Genomic DNA, 20,442 nt, shown 5'->3' with positions numbered 1-20,442 from the left:
TCTCGTCTCTTCTTCTGCGACCCCAGTTATACACGGGCCGCTTGATGTCTCACAGCTCACTAATGCTGTGCTCATTTTTTTTTTCTTTCAGTCTTCTTTTCTCTCTGTTTCATTTTGTATAGCTTATGTTGAATTGCCTTCAAGGTTGCTAATCTTCTATAGTGTCTAATTTCTGTGTATTTCTCACCTCAGTAATTATATTTTTCATTTCTCAAATTTCATTTTGGAATATATATATTACAAACCTTCTCTCCTTAACGTGCTCATGCTTCCCTCTGCCTCCAAATATACACACGAAGTATATCTAACACCTTTGTATAGTACTTTACCTGTGTTATTTCTGAGGCCTGTTTCTGCTGGTTGTTCTCTTCAACGTGGGCTGCATTTTCCTGCTTTCTTTGCATGACTAATACTTTTTAATTTTACGGCAGACATGGTGAATTTTACATTATTGAGGACTGGAATTTTTTGTACTCCTTTAAGTAATTTTGAGCTTTGTCCTGACACGTGAAGTTTCTTAGGGAAAAATATTTATTCTTTCAAGACTTACTTTTAAGCTTTGTTAGACAGATCCAGAATACCCTTTAGCCTAGGAGTAATTTGGCCTCACTCTTGATGGATGTATTTCTGTGATGTATTAGGAGATCTCTCCATTCTGGCTGGTGGGAACAGCAATTATCCTAGATCCAGTGTGAGCTGGGAGGGTTGTTCTGCCTGATCCTTTCAGACAGTCTTTCCTGCTCACAGGTAGTTTCCTCACAAGCATATACTCATCAGTGCTCAGCCAATGTCTTGAAAAACTCTCCGCAAACGGCTGGAGTTCTTTGTTCAGCTCTCTCCTGTGAATTCTAGTTGACCTGGCCTCCCTGAACTCTGAATGCTGTCTCCTCAACTCAGCGAGATTGCTGGACTTGGTTTAGATGCCCCTTCCCTGTATGGCAGCCTGAAGATTCTCTACAGGAAGCGAGCTGGGGCAATCACAGTGCTCCTCATTTGACTTCCTTCTCCCAGGGATCACTATCCCGCACTGCCAGGTGTCCAATGTCTGATGGTTTAGCTGTATAAAGCCGGAAGTGAAATCTAGGCCCTGTCACTCCCTAATGGCCACAAGCAGAAGTTATCAGTTTGGTTTTTTTTCAGTCTCCCTAGGTTAAAATTCTAATGTATGGCCGAAGTTGGGAACCACTGTAGTCTAATTCTATTCTTGTTATTGGAGTTTTAGCCACTATTGCCGTGCTTTTCTCTGGCCCCCTTGCAGCCGTGCTTCTACTGTCACCTCTCAATTCATGCAGGTTAACTCACATTCTCCTTGCCTTATACGCAAAGCTAGGAGAAATGGCATGACATTCTAGGATTTGGTGCTTATGAGTACTCTCCAAATTTCTAGGCATGGTTCTCTACGTCTGAGAGACAGAAATCATGTTATCAGCAAATAGAGGAAAGAAAACCGGGCTAAGGAGATTGTTAGTTAAGAACTATACCTGTGGAGGGTATAAGGCAAAGAGTCAGGAAGGACAGGACATTATAGTCATGGAATACAAGATATTTTTCAAATATTGTAAAAATATAAGCTAAATTAAATAAAAAACAAACAAAACTTGCTCTCTATCAGGGGTGTAAATTAACAGTAAAAGTAGCTCAGAGTCATTCCCTGAGTCCTCCAAAGAGAATGGGAAGCAATCATTTGTTGATTGTGCCGTGCCTTTCTACATGCAGCATCTCATTTCATCTTTGCAGTTCTCTGAGTCAGGTATTATCTCTATTTTATACATGTGGGAAGCTATAGATTTGAGAGGTTAGGGAATTCATGCAAGTCACATAGCTAGTAACAGAAAAGTAGTGCCTGATTTCTAAGTCTGTGTCCTTTCCCTCTCTGTCTCTGACAACAGCTGGCACAATAGTTTCCAGCCCCAATGCATATTTGTTTAAATAACATTTTTACTTTAGTATAAATCACTAAAGTGTAAAACTTGTAAGTCCAGCTTGATGAATTTTCACAAAGTAAACACACCCCATCTAACCAGCACTCAGGTCAAGAAACAAAGTGGTACAAGTACCCTAGAAGTCTCCTCACATATGGCCCACTTTCAGCCCAGGAGCTATAGCACAGAGGTACTCAGTAGAGCCTATAGCTCAGGGTCCCTTAACTTGGGGTCGATGTGGGCATCTATAAATCTCCTGAAATTATTGGCAAACATTTTCCTGAGGAGAGGATGTAGAGCCTTCATCAGATTCTCCCCAAAGGGACAAGAATAAAAGCTACAACTGAAGACTGGTTCATGGGGAATCTATTCATTCATTCAACGTATCATCAAAATCAGAACATAGTAACAGCAATGGCTACCAGTGGAGAATTTAATGTGCCAGGTACTTTATGTGTATTATCCCTGACTCTGACAAAAACCCTGAAATGTAAATATTATCACTTCCATTTTACACATAGGGGAACTGAGTCTCAGAATGAAGTGACTTGCCCAAGGCCACACATTAATTATGTATTTGTGAAAGCTAGTATTCAGTATGAGACCTGCTACCTGCCTGTGCTTCTGCAGAGAAACCACAATGCCTTTGGTAACATTAAGTTGCCTAACCTCTGCTCAGAACAAGCCAAGCTTGAAATACCAGGGCTGAACTGGAAATGAAAGAGTGAAGTTCCAAGCTCAGGCAATTTTTTTTTTTTTAAACAATTCCCTTCTAACCAATGACAACTGCAAAAGGGAAAGTGCTGCCTTTAAAAGAGGCACTTGCCAGGCTTCCCCGGTGGCGTAGTGGTTGGGAGTCTGCCTGCCAATGCAGGGGACACGGGTTCGTGCCCCGGTCCAGGAAGATCCCACATGCCGCGGAGCGGCTGGGCCCGTGAGCCGTGGTCGCTGGGCCTGCGCGTCCGGAGCCTGTGCTCCGCGACGGGAGAGGCCACAGCAGTGAGAGGCTCGCGTACCGCAAAAAAAAAAAAAAAAAAAAAAAGAGGCACTTGCCCTCAAGAGGTGTGGCTTCCAAGAAGTGTGGCTGGTAGGTTTCTCAAGTGGGAGTTATTATCTAATCAGAACCAACTGTCTATCATTACACTGCACTTTGAGAGGACATCTATGATTGGTCGACCAAGAGAGCAACATTTGAATTTAAAGAAAAGACCAGAACAACCTTAGGGTCATTACTTCAGTGAGAAAGATAAAGCTTTGTCAGAGTAAACTCCACCTGGAGTCAGAGATTAGGCACTAAAACCCTGTGTTAAGGTAAAAGCTTTACCTCATTAACTGGTGTTAAGTTGCTATTAATTTCTTCATCAAGAAATCAGCCCCTATTTTAAGTAAAACTCACTGAAAAGATATGTAAAAACTATGTGAAAACGCTTTGTAAACTGCAAAGGAAAAAGCTAGTAAATACAAGTATTTATAGCTTCAAGATTCAAAAACAAAACAAAACCCTCTAAATATAAAGCAAAATTTACCTGTCCGCAAAGGCTGTACCAGGAGGTAGCAGAGTCAGAAGCAGCCACAATTCTGACACCTACTTTCCTACTCATCATTAGATCACATGTAGAGTTAAAGTTTTCTCTCATTTTCCCTCTGCTATTCCATTGGACCACTAAGTAACTACATCCTCAGTACTTTGTTTATTCTGGAAAAGACATACATAATAAAACCTATAAAAGAAGAGAAAAAAGTGGCTCAGATGACTTTTTTATAGAAAAGAAACCATGGTCTCAAGTTAAAGACTGAAAAATTGCATCCTCTTAGTACTTTTACTACACTTCATTCTGAGTCTGGGATGCATCCTCAGCTTAATGAGATAGAAAGAAAAATGAAAGAAGATCATTTATTTCAGGCAATACAAGTTCTTCTAATACAGCAAACATTAAAATTTTAGAGAACTTGAAATGCTGAAACTCCTATAATTCAATCATCTTTTCCTCTGCAATAGCTTCTATTATAGATAGTTTCATTTAATAGATAAGGCTGAAAAAGACATTGTTTCAAATTTTATATGCTCTATTTTATGTCTATGAGGTAAAGCATTACAGAACTACTCACAGAGCCACCAAAGCAGCAATGTAGCATTTCCAGGGTTTTTTTGTTGAAATTCACTTTATTTAAAAAAAAAAAAGTCATGAACAATAAATTACAATCATTTCCCCCTTTTATAAATTCTTCATAAAATATATTTGACAATTTAAAAAGAAAATTTCAAAAGTTACTTTCATTTTTGAAGTGCTGATGACTTATTTTTTGACCATTTTGTCATGCTGGTGAATTATCTGTAGCTGCTACAATAGTTTGATTGATAAACATTTTACAGTTAAAAACAACAACAACAAAGAGGAAAAAACAGACCAGCAGAAAGAACTATTCAGTGTGCTATTTATCTGACACTTAACATTTACTTCATCATAATGACAAAGTATCCCTTAGCACCAAAAAACTACAGGAACCCCATCTTTCTAAGTGACAACTAGTGCAAAATAACATTCTAGGAACTAACTGTACAACCCCATTATTTTAACTGGCCACAGCTGCCTATAAGCTTATTTGAAATATTTGGTCTTTTTTCAATTAAGACGAATTTCATAAAACACTATAAACCATGGCAAGAGACTCTATGAGGAATAATTGTTTATTGAGTACCTATTATGCGCAAGGCACTGTGCACAAATTCTTGCTTTCATTTTTCCCCTAGCAATGTACAGGAATTTCCCAGCTTCACTAATCATCTTTTATTTCTTACTCCTGGCTGGAAAAGGCCCATGGCTATATACCATTTTTTAATTCTTATTTTATCAACTGATCTTTAGTGCTGAGCACACAGTAGGTACTTAATAAATACCTCCTGACTGAAAGAATAAAGACAAAGAATTTACTATAATTTTTCTTGGTATCATGGGTTATTTTAGAATACAAGGACTGGAGAAAATTTCAGAAGAAACTTCCTGATCGCCTTACATCGTTACCGCCAATGAAAGAAATAATTCCACTTCATAGGTAACATAGAATATTTTTCAAAATAAATTATAATTGTTAACTATTTTAAATGAGGTGGGGCCAAAACCATGACATGTAGATATCTGAAGAGCAAATGAAGCATTGGCATACCATCACCTAAGTCATCATGAATCTCTTGCTGAAGTGCCGTGTCATTGATTAGACATTATAATGTTTTTTACTTCCAGTAACTCAATCCCCTTGGCCAGATCTGTGTTATACTAATTTGGCTATCCAGAGGGTTAATTATCATGAAGTTCCAGTGTATTTCCACCTCTAATTTCCAAAAGAATTCTTATATTTATCAGCTTGAGAGTAATATTAAAAGTATATGTTTTTTTTTTTACTTAAAAGGTTTTATTTTTAATAAAACCTTTCAGTTATTATTCAAACTTCATACCAAGTAATGCATAGTTCAGAAATTTTATGTACTCCGATTTTTTGTGCTTTTTCACCTTTTATAGTCCCCCGAACACATTTTAAATAAGGAAAAAATTACGATAGGAATATTCCAAAAGTTGTGGAAGTTCAAAAAACTGAGGAGACTGAATTATCAATGATTTCAATATTCTAATACCTTTTAAAATTTCTTTTTTTAACTTTTGACCAAAGAGTCTAGTGCTTTATAAAGATTAATCTATATACAATGGTCTTAAAGTATTAACAACCTTAAAGGTTGTTAATGTTCTGTTTTAGGAAAACTTTTCTTCCCTTACATTTGAACTATCTGCATTTACAGGAAAAAAAATTGGAGACAACCATATGGGGTTAAAATCAAACTGACTTCAAGAAGAATAATGGTCTGTTGGTTCTTGACACAGACCATACCAAGTGATTGTATAAAACTGATAACCTCTCTATTTGAAAGATATAACTTATGCCACAGTATTTTACCCATTTGCCAAACTGTATCATTTCCCACTTTAGAAAAAGGTGATCAACATTGAATACAACCATATCACTACCATTACTGTGTCAAATTAGACAAAACAGCATTAGTGCCAAAATGAAAGAAATTCCAGTGATTAAATGAGAGACCATATTAGGGCAGGCAATGTGAGGGTAGAACTCATTTGGTTTCTTCGACTTGATGCTGAGGCTTTGACAAAGTCTTGAAATAAAAAATTAATATATCAATTACTATAGTTCATATACAGCAAAGTTTTCAGATACAGAAGAATCCTGTGTTCAAATCTGTATCAGATTGCAGATGCTCAAGTGCAGACATGTCCCAATGCAGTGGTTTAATTAGTTAATTGAATGCGTGGTTATCTAAAGAAGGTATGACTGAATCATCAATGTCCTTGCCAACCTGTACCACATGATTGCATGGCTAATTCAACTCCTGCAGCTTTAGGGCACTGGAGAGCTCAAACATACTTCAGCAGCTTTGGATCATTTAATTTCACTTACGTTTAATCAGATAATTTTAGACTCTCCAAAATGATGCCTTAAAAAAAAAGCTGTATAATATTATAAAAATAAAAAACTTAGTATGATTTCATTAGAGGGAGGGACAGGGTAGGAGATGAGGGAAGGTTCTTTTATTTTTCATCACTGATTTCACCAGCAAATCTCAAAAACCCAAACCTACATCAAATAATTTAAACAGGAGTGGCATTTTTTCATATGGAATGCAAAATGCACACATTCACATACTTACATATACATAAATATATACATTTATGTTTCCTTTACAAAGCTTCAAAGGTTGCATTACCAGCATGCAAACCCCTTCTTCCATGGAAATTCCTAATACTGACAAGGAATGTCTGAAATACTTAAGAGACATATTTCCAGAAAACTGGACTTTCTTCTTTTCTTGGCTCTTAGAAAATTTTCCTGCCAAACTTCTACCAATGATCATTTAAAAAAATTTACACTCACATTGGTAATACACACTTAAAACATATTAACAAAATGGCCAGCTTGGACTTAAGAAAAATGAGGAAAAAAAAATCCCACAATAAAATCTAAACCCTTAAAAGGTGGAGTTTAGCTTTTTATATTCTTTTTCAGCCACATTATGTTGCATCACTGTTAAAACAGAAGCAGCATATTATCCAAGATATTTGCAAATAATATATGTGTCACGTTTCCCAGCTGCTGTCTTTAAATGCAATTTGTACTAATCTGAGTTCTAGTTCAAAAGCATCTGGACGATCCTGAGGGTTTGCAGCCAGCATTTCCTTAATCAGTTGTTTCATTCGCCCATTCATAGACTTTTTCTTCACAGGAATGAGAAGTTCCATTTTGGGATTTTCCAGAAGTGCCTCCCCAACAGGCACGATCTCAGTTCCTTGTTTTACATAACTCCCCAAGAGTTCCTTCTTTGTCTCTGTGTCTATGAATGTGATCCTTTCCAGCATTGCCCAGATGATAATCCCCAGAGCAAAGATGTCAGCTTTTGCTGTGTAATGTCCCTCCCACACTTCAGGAGCCATGTAGAAATCTGTTCCACACGCTGTGGAAAGGAAACACTTGTTTACACTGACAGGTTCTTCTGGATTCTGCCCAAATGCTGAACAAACTTTACTTAGACCAAAATCAGCCACTTTCAGTGTGGGTTCCAAGTCACTGGTATCCAACCGGCTCTGAGAAATCAGGATGTTATCAGGCTTTAGATCTCGATGGATGATCTGGTTTTTATGCAAGAAAGCCAGGGCACTGCTCAGCTGAAGCATGAAGCTGGTGTTAGTTTTACGATTGGGTTTCCTGGACAACAGATACTCATTCATATCTCCTCCGTCACAAAAATCCATCACAAACCACAAGTAATAGGCGCTTCTGGGATCAAAGGCAATTTCTCCCTTTAGTGAAGTCTCTACAAGCTATAAGAAATAAAAAAACAGATTACAATCATCTGCACAGTTTATACAATTCAGCTATAGAGAAAGAGTTACTGATTAAGTTAGTCTCCAATGTTAAGTGGGAATTCCATGAATATTTTATTTGGTCAGTGCTTTCATATGTGCGTTTTATTTTAAACTTTAGTACTTCAAACTGTCACTTTGTCCCTAACAAATACACATCAAATCTCCAAGTCAAGAGGTAAAAACTTATTTAAAAATAGCTTTATTCTGAAAAGTATCCAACTGGCTATACATTTTCTACATGTGTCAATGGAGATGAACTCTAACCCTCTAGTTAATAGCTTCCTGAAAAGATCAAAGTTTCAGCAGGTAGATTTGCCAGCTGGGGAATAAACATCAATTAGGAAATTCTATTCCATGAAACTGCCTGAAATCTACTTCTTGCGTATTGCACTTACACTATCAACATAATCTGTGAAACTGAGAGAAAATTATGAAGGAACAAGAAATAAAGTGCTCCTGTAGTCACTGATAAAACTAAAGACATCATTACTTCATAAACTTCTACAAGCAGAATGCAAATATGTTGGCTATCTCTATCAACAGATGGCTTCTAAAAACCAATTTATAAAAATCATACATGCATTTTGATATAAAAATTCAAATCTGAGTTTGTATATTTGCTTGATACAAGCTGAAAATCTAGAATAAACCACTGTTTTACTTATATCATTATCTAATTATAACTCTCCTACTACCTGAAATTCAAGATTAATTACTTCACTGAACAGGAACTATCTTCTAAAATACAGTGCTTTGAAAGCATTTGTCCTATGGTGTCCTTTTCAGGCCTATGGGTTGAATAGAAACTCAGTAGGGAAGGTGAGGAGTTGCTGAAGATTGAGTGAACCGCTAATTTTATGTTTAAATCTACTAGTGCTTCCTTTTGTCTTTTTGGTGGGCAGAGGCAAAGAACGCCTCTCCACGCCATCTCCCCCAATGGCAAACAGCCATAACTGCAACGGTCTGCAGATGTCTTCTTTGCATACATTTTCCTTGTTGCATGTGTTTGCCACTGAGACAGAAAATGAAAAAAGAGAAAGGTCCAGATTATACAGTTATTTACCAGGTGCACTGTTACTAAATATGCTGAGATTAAAGATGAGCACCATCACTCTTCCTTCATTTCTTCTCTTCTTCTGTCTTCGTTCTCAAAAGAAAACTTCCTAAATAGCTTTGAGCAATGCAGACTTCCAGAATTCAAATAACGGTTTAGAGTAAAGCCAGATAGTAGATATTTTAGGCTTGACAAACCACATAAGGTCTGTGTTCCATATTCTTTTTCCTTTTCTTTCTTTCTTCTTCTTTTTTTTTAAACAACTTCTAAAAAATGTAAAAACTATTTTTAGTATCCAGGCCATACAAAAACAGGCTGAGGGCTATAGTGTGAGGGCCCCTGGTTGAGAGCTACAGAAATACAGATCCCAGTCTGCTTACTGTCACGTGTAGAGGATGTTAGCCATTGGTTCTCTTGCCTGAAGTCCTTTAATAGCTTCCCTGTTCTCTTAGGATATAGTCTAAGCTCTTTAACATGGGCTATGGGATCCTGTGTGCTCTGACCCTGGCTGATCTTTCTAGCCTCATCTAAAACAACTCTCCCTGTATAGTGCAGTCTTAGTATTTTCTTTCAATTTTTAGAACGCTTCATGCTTTTTGCTTCTAGACATTTGTATGTATAGTTATTTCTGCCTGGGAAGTTTTCTCAGTCACTCACCTGGCTAACTCCTATTCACCCTGCAAGTTTCAGTTGAAACAGTTCTTAATTCCTGAACCCCAGGATTATGTCAGGTTCCCTACTCTATGTGCCTATACCATCTTATACTTTTCATTCATGACACTCATCACAAGTATACATATTGGCCACTAAGTTCCTATGCATAAGATGTATCCTCTGTTAATTATTTGTTTTACATTTCTTCTAGGTGAGGTTTTCAGCTCTCAGGAACTGACTGAATGATTCCAAATGAGAACAAGGAAGATATCTAGAAAAACATGGAGAAAAAAAAATTTATGTACAGAATGGTAAGACCATGTATAGAGACTCTGTGGTCACACTATAGATTTGTTTGTCTTTACTAGTGTAAATTTAGAGTAGGCACTTGCCAAAGCGTGGATGAACGTCTGGTTAATAAAATAAATCCACAGAAAAGACAATTTTAATAGAGCTGCTTATTACTGAATACCTCCTATGTGCCAAGTATTGTATCTACATCACCTCTAATTTTGACAACTCCCATGGAAGGTAGAAATTATTATTCCTTACATATGAAGATACAGATGCTGGGAAAAGGTGGGTTATGTATCCAAGGTCATACAGCTAGCAAAAAGTGCCACAAGTCAAACACAGGTCTATTAGGCTTTAAAAAGATGAAATAAATTATTAAACAAGAAGGTACTTCAGATTAAAAAAAAATCACTGAATCAAGTCTGGAAGTACTTTATATCTTAAAGCCTTGAAAGATTAGCTGGTTAATGCCTAGTTACTATAACAGTTGCTTGATCTGGACTCAAGGATACCATCAGTACTTGCAAAGACATCATATGTTTAAATGTCTTTGCACTTGTAGTCTGATTATGCACTTTAGTCTCCAAAATTCAATGCAAAGTCCAGCAAGGTTCTATCCACTTTTAGGAGGGAATGTGGCAAGAATGTTTCTGATAGTTTCTATCATTGCAACGTACATAATAAGCACTTTTAGAAAAAAATACAATAAAACAAACAGGCTAAACAGTTGTGTTTTATATCCCTTATCTTACGAGAGAAAACTTCAGGGCACAGCACGCTAAACTTGCAGTATAAATTAGGTTCTCAAGACTGATATTTGTTTACCATACAATGAAACTTGCAAGTTTCTAATTACACAGAATAATGTGTTCCTTTTCTTTGTTGTTCCTAGTCCAAAAGCTTTTGTTGTTTTAAAACAGACTTTTGTACCCTGATGGTAAATTCTGAATTTAGACACACTCATGGCAAGTTGTTTCCTATTCCAGGAATAACTGGACTTAAGAAATTTTGCTCTGGCCTTTAACTAGCTATGTCTTAAGTATCTTTTCTCTTCATCAAGTGTAGAGCTACTAGAGATTTTGACCTATGGCAGAAGCCAATCTTAAAAAAAAAAAAAAAAATTTGTTTTCCTATATTAATGCTTTCCCCAGGTCTACAGAAGAGTAATTTGGAGGCAAAACAGTAATCTGGAGGTTAAAAGAGCACAAGTTTTAGCTGCTGGATACTTCTATGTTTAGCTCCCAATTCTGCCACTTGCTATGTGATTCTGGATAAATTCATTATCTATTCTAAGCCTCAGTTTCTTCATTTGTAATGATGGTAATAATAGTACTTTCTTCATAGGATTGCTCCGAGCACAGAGCATGGAATGAGTAGGAACCCAAAGGTTAGCTATCAGCACTGTTAATAACATTCAGGTGCTACACCACATACTCCATGAAAATTCAATGGAATTGCATGGTTAAGACATTAAATAACCTTCTAAAACAGCAGAGGCTTATGTTCAAGCCAGTGATATATAAAGAAATGCCCAATTACCTATGGGTACTACTACTAGTTGTACAGTTTTTCCTTCTCTTCTGTATTCAGTTCCAAAAAAACCTGATTTCAAATAAGTGAACTAATTAGACTCTAGTCTCGATCACTTCTCTAGTTCCTATGTTGCCCCATTCCTATGCAGATTGGCAAGTATCATGGCATAACAGGTGGCATATGTTATTTTTAGGTATTTGCAACACAGGTTTAAATAAAACCTTGTTTTAAAGCAAACGTTTACTCAGTTCTTGGCAGACCCCTATCTACTTCTAACTATATAACCTGCATTTAAAAGTAGAAGTTCGTTTGACTCTTTCAATCCTCTTATTGCTGACCAATGCTACTTTCAAATCATTTCTATTTCCCATTCAACCACACATACCTGTAAATAAAGGGAAGAATTAGAGCCGTGGGACATCTTTTGCACCATCCCATCCTTTTGTAGGATGCATTCCTCCAAGTGAATCACATTTGGATGTTGGCTCTTGATACTGCTTAGTGCCCAGAACTCACGCAGGGCTAGTTCAACATTTTCAGGTGCATGGCATCGAATTTTCTTCACTGCCACCCGTGCAGAGGTCTTTCTGATGACTGCTTCATATACAACACCGTAACTACCTCGGCCTACCTCCCGTATTAGATCGTACTTTGGCTGGCTACTCACCATCTTCAAGGTCAAGGTTTCTGGAAAAATCAACAAAGTGATCTGTTGACATTAGGTCTGCCTACTGGCTTGTATTTCTTCTTATGCACGATTTAGTTATCATCTGTCTCACTGTTTGCAGTGCTTGAACGATATTTGCTATACATTGGGTAAATCTAAATATCTTAATAATAGTAAACCACGTAACACTAATGTAGTACTTACCATGCATCAGGAACTGTTCCAAGCAGTTTATAACATTAAATTCATTTAATCCTCACAGCAGCATTATGAGGTAGATACTATTATGGTCATTTTATAGATGAGGAAACTAAAGCACAGAGTTTAAGCAACATGCCCAAGGTCAAACAGCTAGTAACTGGTGGACCTGGGATTTGAAACCAGGCCATCTGGCTCTGACAGCCTTCATTTTAACCACTACACTATACTGCTTCTTACATGAACTGCTTCAAAACATCACTGCTAAAAATAAACCAAGAAATTCAGTATTTATTTACTGATTGTGAAAAAACGAACAAAACTCCAGCTTCTCCTGAAAACTGACACACACATGAAAGGTCATAAAAATGGCAAAACCAAAAACCAACCCTCACAGTTAGAAATACAAAAACCTGGCTTATACTTAGGGACTGAAAGTGAACAAGGTCACATAGAGAAGTGAAAATGTGCAGTTGTTTTTATTATTTAAAAGTAAATGGTCAAACTGTGTATATTCTTATTTTAATTTTGTTTATGTTATTTCCTTATTTCTTGCAAAATAAATGAAAATACAGTTTGTGGAGAAAAATGTTTCTTTAAAGATAAAGTAAGTTACTTAGAATACGGTTAAATTTTGCTGTGGTTTTAGCCATAGTTATTTAGATCTAGGTCTTTCTTGCCAACGAAAACTGTCCTGCATCTTAAGGGGTTCTCTGAGGGAGTTCTTTGGAATTCAATTTGATAAATCATTTAAAGGCAGGAGCAAAGGCCCTACATGGAAACGCTCACGTGTTGAATCAAGAAAGTCTAAAGTGTGCCTCCTCACCCTCCGAAGAATGTCAAGATTCTGAAGAGCTTCAGGAACAAATTCTCATTTGTAGAATGCCAGCATGGGCAAGAAAAGTAACCTGAGATTGAACAACTTTTATATTGTACAGTTTAGGGGAACAAAAAGCTATCGACACTAGAGCCTGTGAAGTTGGGACCGGCTATTTTAAGTCCATAGGATAGATTTAATAAAGCTCCTGAGATTGTTTCTTAATCCCACTTCCTCTAACTGGACACCCACTCTTCAAATTCCTGCAGTATTTCCTAGGGTCTGATTTCCTGCCACAGCGTCCTCTGCCCCAGCTGCACAGTGGACACTCCTGTTCTCCGTGGATCGCCAACTCCCATCCATCTCAAAGTGGCTCCTGCCTTTGAAGCCGTCCCATATCCCCACACGAGAGAGCCCCTGAATAAGGGGGAGGGAGGGTGTTTCTGCAATCCCTGAGATCCTGGGTCAAGACACGGCACGGTGATGCATCCCGCGCGAACCTCGGGCACTTGGGACGGCATCCCCCGGGCCCCCGCGCCTGCCGGGCGCACCCAGCGCTCGGACTCGGGCCGGCCAGGCCGTACACCTGCCGGCGCCCGGCAAGGGCCAGTCCTAGGCAGAGGTGTTGCCCGACGCGGCGGCTCAGGGCCCCGCTCATTGGCCAAGTATCAGGCCCTCCCCCTCCCCGGCTACTTCCAGATGAAACCCGGAGGGGATCCTGCCGGGGCCCTTTACCCCGAGGAGACAGTCCTGCAGCTGCCCGACTCCTCGGGGCCAGCAACTGAGGCCTGGGGCCTGGGGAGGAGGCCACGGGCAGAAGAGGAGGCCGCTGCTGGGGCCGGAGGCCTGAGGCGCGCGGGGCCTTCCCCGGGATGCCTCCGCTGACAGCTCTGTGACAGGCCTCCTGGGGCGGGAGGCACGTGCAGGGCCCTCGGCTCTGCAGCAAAGCCTCTCTGCCACGCCGAGGGGCCAGATTTACCTCAGGGTAGCCGCCGCCGCTTCTCCCTCTCACGGGCTCTGCAGGCCGCCATTATCAGGCTGCTCGCGCCTCAGCCGCCGCGGCCTCCAGTCAGAGGCCGGCGCGCGCCCCCGTGGTGCGCGCGGACACACCCCCTTACGCCGCGAGACCCCGCCCCCCTCCGGCTCTCCGTAGCGTGAGCCGGGACGCCAAGCGCCGGTCCTACTGGGCGCGTGCCCGGCGCTCCGCTGGCCTGCTCCCGGCTCCCGTGGCTTTCCCGAGCCGGGAGTCGCGGGAGGGGTGCGCGCTCCGGAACGCACCACTCGTGCCCCTCCCCGCAGGGGTGGCTGGGATCGGGGAAGCCCACTCCACACCCGGGGCTTGGTCCTCTTCCAGTCTCAGCGGGCGTCCACGGCCCGCGGCCCCGTAGTGGTGGCCCGCGGCCCCGGAGTGGTCCCCCGCAGCAGGTCCGGGCCGGGGGCGGTGCGCGCGCCTGGTGCGCCTCCCCTCCCCCGCTCCGCCCCCGTTTCCGACCTACCTAGCTGCGGGCAGGTGTGCGGGGTCGCTGGGGTGGAACGCCTGGTGCATCTTCCTCCGCGCGGGCCTGGGATGCCTGCGGTAAGCGGACCTTTTCCGCGGACCCGCGGGGAGGCGCAGCCCGAGCTGGGAGGCCTGGCGCCCGCCCCGCCTGGAGGGAGGCTGCACCTTTTGTCAGAGTCACTGAGCCATGTTTGCGGGCGGTGCAGTTGCTGAGGCGGCAGCGGCGGCGGCGGCGCGGGGCTGGCTGCGATCATCTGGGAAGACGCCCCTGCTCCGTTGGCGCGGTGGTATCTTCCTTAAAGAAGCCGGCGCCTCGTTGTTCCGGGGCTCTGCAGCCGCGAGTCGGAGGCGCCCTGCCCCCGGCGGGGAGGAAGGGGCCGCGGCGCCGGAGCTTGGCTCCTGCAGCGCGCGCACGCCCTGCCTGGCGGCGACACCCTCGAACTCCTCGTGGAGAGTTGGGATGCCCCCCGCTTCTGCAGCTAGCGACGGAGGTCCGGGCCGGCCGGGGCCGGGATTGACAGCGAGGACAGCCCGACGGTCAGTCTGAGGCACTGGGGCACCCCACAGCCGTCAGCCAGATCCAAGCCCGCGTTCGCCTGACAGCAGCCCGGGACTGTCAGTTGCTCAGAGACCCGGACCAATCGGTCATTCAGTTCGTTTCACAGATCAGTAAGCAACCGCCAGAAACGTCCCTTCTTTCTTCGCCGATTTAATCTGCACCTACTTTTTGTCAATAAGGGGGTTGTTCCTCTTTCCAGTGCTGTATAAGGCACAATGTGCAAAGAATTTCTTGTTACAGCTCTCAAGGATCAACCAATTACCCGTTCTATTTTCTGTTCTCCATTTATGGACCTTCTCCCGAGAGTCTGGGACTGGGTTAAGTCTTTAAGTGATCTCTCCTAATCCTAACCAAACCCTACGAGGGCAGGGTTTATTACTAACCCTGTTTTTACAGGTAAGGAAGCAGACCTCTGCCTTATTTGACAGGTGTCTGTTTTGGGGTGGGGGGCACCTGCCTTGAATACCCACTCCCCTGGTGTAAACCCTCCTACCCACCTCCAAAAACAAAAAACAAAAAACCCTGCTCGGTAATCTGTTCAGACTAGTCCTGAGTGCAGCGTACCAGTCTTCACCTGTCAGCTGGGAATACTGATGTATTCTGAGTTTTGGTTTCTGCCCTTGAGAACAGAGGGAAAGTAGAGGGCTCTGTGTAGACAGCTACTTACCTGTGTGTAACTGATCAGAATCTGGGGAGGGGTATTTCTTTGGTCAAAGGAGCCTTTTCTTTTTGTCTCTTTGTCTCAGTCATTAAATACAGGAATCCCTCCTCTCAAGATGGTTGCAGAACTTGAAATCCACTCCCATAACTCCAAAGTTACGGAACTGGCTCTAAAGTCTGTGAAGTAGATGTTTAAATAATTTGGGGTGTCCTCTTTAGGAAAAAGATTACAAAGTGGACCTGTGAATACATTGCTGGGGCCTTGGAAAGGGTCTCTGTGAGGGACTCTGAAGCTTAAGCTTCCGAATAAATCTGCCCTGAAGATTACATTATATCATTATATTTGCCCATAAGCCTTTTACTAGAATGAGAGTTCCTGGGGACAGGAACCTTGTCTGTGATTCATTTCTGCATCCTCCTTTATCTGATATCATACCAAAATACTCCTGAGGATAGCATTGTCATACGTTGCTGATGGGAAGGCAAAATGATGTAACTCTAACTAAGGTAATTTGGCAATCTATAGCCACATTGCATATGTATTTACTCTTTCACCCAGTAAACCTAGGTCAGGGCTAAACTTGCAGGAATCTGTCCTAGTGATATATTGGCAAAATACAAAAAGCTCTGTGCACAAGGCTATTCATTATGGCATTATTTTTATAGCAAAAGATTGGAAACTGCTTGTGTCAGTTAAGAACTAGCTGAATAAATTATAGTACAGACACAGGATGGAGTGCTATGCAGCTGTAAAAAGATATGTGGAAGAGTTCTTATATATACTGATAAACAGAAACTATTATGTAGTGATGCCCATATACATTAAGGGAAATAAGATACATAGCGTTTATAGTATGCTATCTTCTGTGTAAGTGGGAAGATATAAATATACATTAATTGCTTATATTTAAAAGTTAAACAATAGAAAACTCAATCTTCTAAAAATTGTTTGCTATGTGGGATGGAGTGGGTAGGGATGGAAATGAGACTTCTGTGAATATACATTATTATATAGTTACTATTTTGGAAACTTGTAAATGTTGCATATTTATAAAACAGTTCAATAAAAAGAATAAAGCACTCCATAAAAATTAAAAACAAATGGAGGGACTTCCCTCATGGTGCAGTGGTTAAGAATCCACCTAACCAATGCAGGGGACATGGGTTCGATCCCTGGTCTGGGAGGATCCCACATGCTGCGGAGCAACTAACCCCGTGTGCACAGCTACTGAGCCTATGCTCTAGAGCCCACGAGCCACAACTGCTGAGTCCTGCGCGTCTGGAGCCGGTGCTCTGCGAAGGGAGAAGCCACCACAATGACAGAGGCCCGCACACCGCAGTGAAGAGTGGCTCCTGCTCGCTGCGGCTTGAGAGGGCCTGCATGCAGCAACGAAGACCCAAATGCAGCCAAAGATAGATAGATAAATAAATTTTAAAAACAAAAAACAAATGGGAACAAATGAAGTGGTATAAGTACACAGGGAAAATAATTTTAAGTGGCTTTATAAGTATTTTGACTGTACCTCCCTAATAGGATATAATCTAAGGATGAACTAGAACTGCATAGAAATATTAAATTGCATTTGTTAGCCTTATTATTAGTAATAATATTGCTATTCTGAATCTGTGATAGTTATATTTTTGGATAAAACAAAGTAGTTGTGTCAGTGGCAGTAGGAATCAAGATTTTCAGCATATGAGAAAAAGAGTTGCAAGTATTAAAGAAGGCTAGGATGAACTTAGATCTGAGTTACATAGCAGAATGAATGAAATATGCATTTTTTTCTCTCAAAAATGTATTTTCTAGCTCTGCTGAAAAGGCCTAGAAGCAAAGACCAACCCAGTAGTAATGAACACCCCTAGTGCACAGATTTGGTCTCTAAATACCATTTTCCAGTTTAAAAATCAATTAAGAATTAAACAAAGAAAGTCAAGGCTCCTTTGATAACTGGCTGGTTCTAGATCTGGAGCAGGAAAGATGAGGTTGGGTTGTCTTATGCCTGAAGGCCAGGAAGCTATCAAAGACTATTAGGATCATGTAAAAATGACTGAGGAACCAATACAAAGGGGCCCCACTGGCCAAAGATGGAACAATTTGAGCATTAAAAGAAAAATAATGACATCAATAGATTGCAACACATAAGATACATAAAAATAATTAATGATATGTAAGGAAAACACATTTTTATCGATGGAGTTGTACAGGAAATCAACTAATTACTACAAACATTGATAAATAAAAGAAAATAAAAAATTTTTTGCTCCTTCCTTGATGAGTTATATTGCAGGTGACCAAATAGTAGATAAGAAAGTTATTTTTTATAGAAGTATCCAATTAATAAATGCCGGAGAAATGATAGATTTAGAAAGGCACGATTTTGCAAAACCTAATGAAACAATGAGTCCTGGCAACAATCGTGAAATGATGCTGAAACAACTGGATGAAAAATTGTTGGGAAAATTTTTAATGGAGACCTTAGACTGACACTGCCTGAACCCACTGACCAGGCTTAAAATCATTAAGAGGGGGATACAATGCTCTCCATGGAATATTCTTGCCTGGAAAAAAAAAAAAACCCTAATCAAGCCAAGATCTAATTACGAGTTTACCAGAAATATGGGGCATAGACAAACACCACAGGCAGCCAAACTCACAATGTGGGACATTCTACAGGACAAGTGACCTGGTTTCTGCAACAAATTCATGGCATGAAAATTAAAAAGGAAGGTAGAATGTTAAATCATAAAACTCAACACACTTACCAAACGCAAAACCATTACTTGGATACTCATTCAAGTGAACTGCCAAAAGACATCTTTGGTACAATCAGGGAAATTTGAATGTGAACTAATTGATTAAGGAATTATTTGTTCTTTTTTGTTAGGTGTGATAATGACATAGTGCCTGTGGTAATAAAAGCCTTTTTCAGTTAGAAATGCACAGTAATGTATTCTGGATAAAATGAAATGAGGTTAAGGATGTGTTTTAAAATACTCTGCAAGCAGCATAGCAAACAAAAAGAGGGAGGAAGACTGGCAAAATATTGTTAGTTGTTGAAACTTGGGTACATGGGGTTCATTATGCTATTCTACTTTTTGTGTATGTTTGAATTTTTCCATAATATAAAGTTAGACAACCATGCTCAAAAAATTGAAATGTCCTGGATAGGTGGGAACTTGGCTGTAGCAATCCTGACCCCTGGTGGCAGGTTCTATTGGTGCAGCTGCTGCCCCCACCTTAGGGCAGGTCTGAATTCCCAGACCAGCCTAGAGCCCTACGAAGTGGGTAATATTAGTATACTATTTTACAACTGAGGAAACTGAGACTCAGAGGGACTAATAAGTCACTGGTGGAGCCAAGGGTCCAAAGTCCCATAAATTTCTGTGTTTCCGGACCTTACTTTTCCTATCTTAACCAAGGGATCACATGGGAAGAGGCAAGCAGAGATGCCCCTGATTAGAACAGGTCCACAGGAAGCAGATCATCAGGGAGCAATTTCACCTGTAAACTACAGAGAAATATAAGTAAGTAATATAAATGTAAATACATAATAGGTAATATTCATATTACCTCCAGTGCCAGGCATTGTACAAAGTGCTGTTTATACATTATCTCATTTACTCTGCACAGTTATCCTGTGAGGCATACGATTACTACTCCCGTTTTACAACTGAGGAAACAGAGGTTCTAAGAGGTGAGAGGAGGGAATTCTCTGGTGGTCCAGTGGTTAGGACTTGGCACTCTTACTGCCGGGACTGTGGTTCAATCCCTGTTCAGGGAACTAAGATCCCACAAACCACACAGAGTGGCCAAAAAGAAAGAAAGAAAGAAAGAGGTGAGAGGACTTGTCCTAAGTCACACAGCTAGGAAATGTCTGAATTGGGACTTGAACCCAGGTCTGACTATAATTCCTATGTGTTTTTTAAATTATTTTTTTGACATATAGTTTACATACACTGAAATTCTCACAGTTTAAGTGTATAATGCTTGCATTTATAACCTCTAGTAACTATTGTACACTGCTTGTCTCACTTTAGCATGAATGCACATATTAATTTTTTCCTGAATATTTTATTAATTTTTTCTAAGTAGGAATGGGAGCCAAGAAAGAGAAGAAAACGGTCAAAAAAGGGAAGGGGGGCAAGTAAGGTCAAAGTTCACAGTTCTGCCTAGAGCTGACCATCCCTCTGGCGACTTTCTTTTCTTATACAAAGGGGTGGCTTCTTATATTTTTATCCTCTCTCTTCTTTTAGAAGAATCTCCATCATTCCCTCTCAGCCACTTAAACGTAATGTCAGTGCTTCTCAGATGGGGTGATTTGCCCTTTGGGGGACATTTGGTGGTGTCTGGAGATATTTTTGGTTATCACAGCTGGGAGGGTAGGTGCTGCAGGCATCCAGTAGGAGAGACCAAGAATGCTGCTAAACATGCTACAATGCATAGAACAGTCCCCAGCAGCAAAGAATTATCCTGCTCAAAATGTCAATAGTGCGGAAACTGAGAAACCCTCGTCTACAACAGTAGACTTGCTATGCACGCACCTCCAAGGCAAGTCTCTTGGTCCCCTTTCCCATCAGATTTCTGGCCCTAAATTCCACCCCTGTAGAAATTCTGGAGGCATCATTGATGATTTTCCAGAGACTTAGTACCCTTTA

The 20,442-nt window shown here is 40.7% G+C and overlaps 1 protein-coding gene across 1 annotated transcript; it reads right to left on the bottom strand.

The window, feature by feature from the left end:
• Nucleotides 1-4,012: 4,012 nt before the first annotated feature.
• PDIK1L (PDLIM1 interacting kinase 1 like) lies at nucleotides 4,013-14,233 on the bottom strand. The gene is made up of 3 exons (XM_079922267.1): nucleotides 14,049-14,233; nucleotides 11,773-12,074; nucleotides 4,013-7,807 (listed from the first exon to the last, which is right to left on the bottom strand). The coding sequence occupies exons 2-3, from the start codon at nucleotides 12,055-12,057 to the stop codon at nucleotides 7,067-7,069; spliced, it is 1,026 nt and encodes a 341-aa protein (XP_079778393.1). The 5' UTR covers nucleotides 12,058-12,074; nucleotides 14,049-14,233; the 3' UTR covers nucleotides 4,013-7,066.
• Between the last annotated feature and the right edge of the window lie 6,209 nt (nucleotides 14,234-20,442).

This window comes from Stenella coeruleoalba (assembly GCF_951394435.1).
Source record: "Stenella coeruleoalba genome assembly, chromosome: 1".
Classification (NCBI taxonomy): domain Eukaryota; kingdom Metazoa; phylum Chordata; class Mammalia; order Artiodactyla; family Delphinidae; genus Stenella; species Stenella coeruleoalba.
Note: the sequence above shows the minus strand (reverse complement) of the source record. Positions and strands in the feature narration are given on the sequence as shown.

Excerpts from the sequence above, each read along its gene's own strand:
- PDIK1L (XM_079922267.1), bottom strand. The coding sequence starts at position 12,057 with ATGGTGAGTAGCCAGCCAAAGTACGATCTAATACGGGAGGTAGGCCGA. Across the intron at positions 7,808-11,772 it reads ATTCTTCCCTTTATTTACAG|CTTGTAGAGACTTCACTAAA; the intron begins GTATGTGTGGTT and ends TATTTCTTATAG.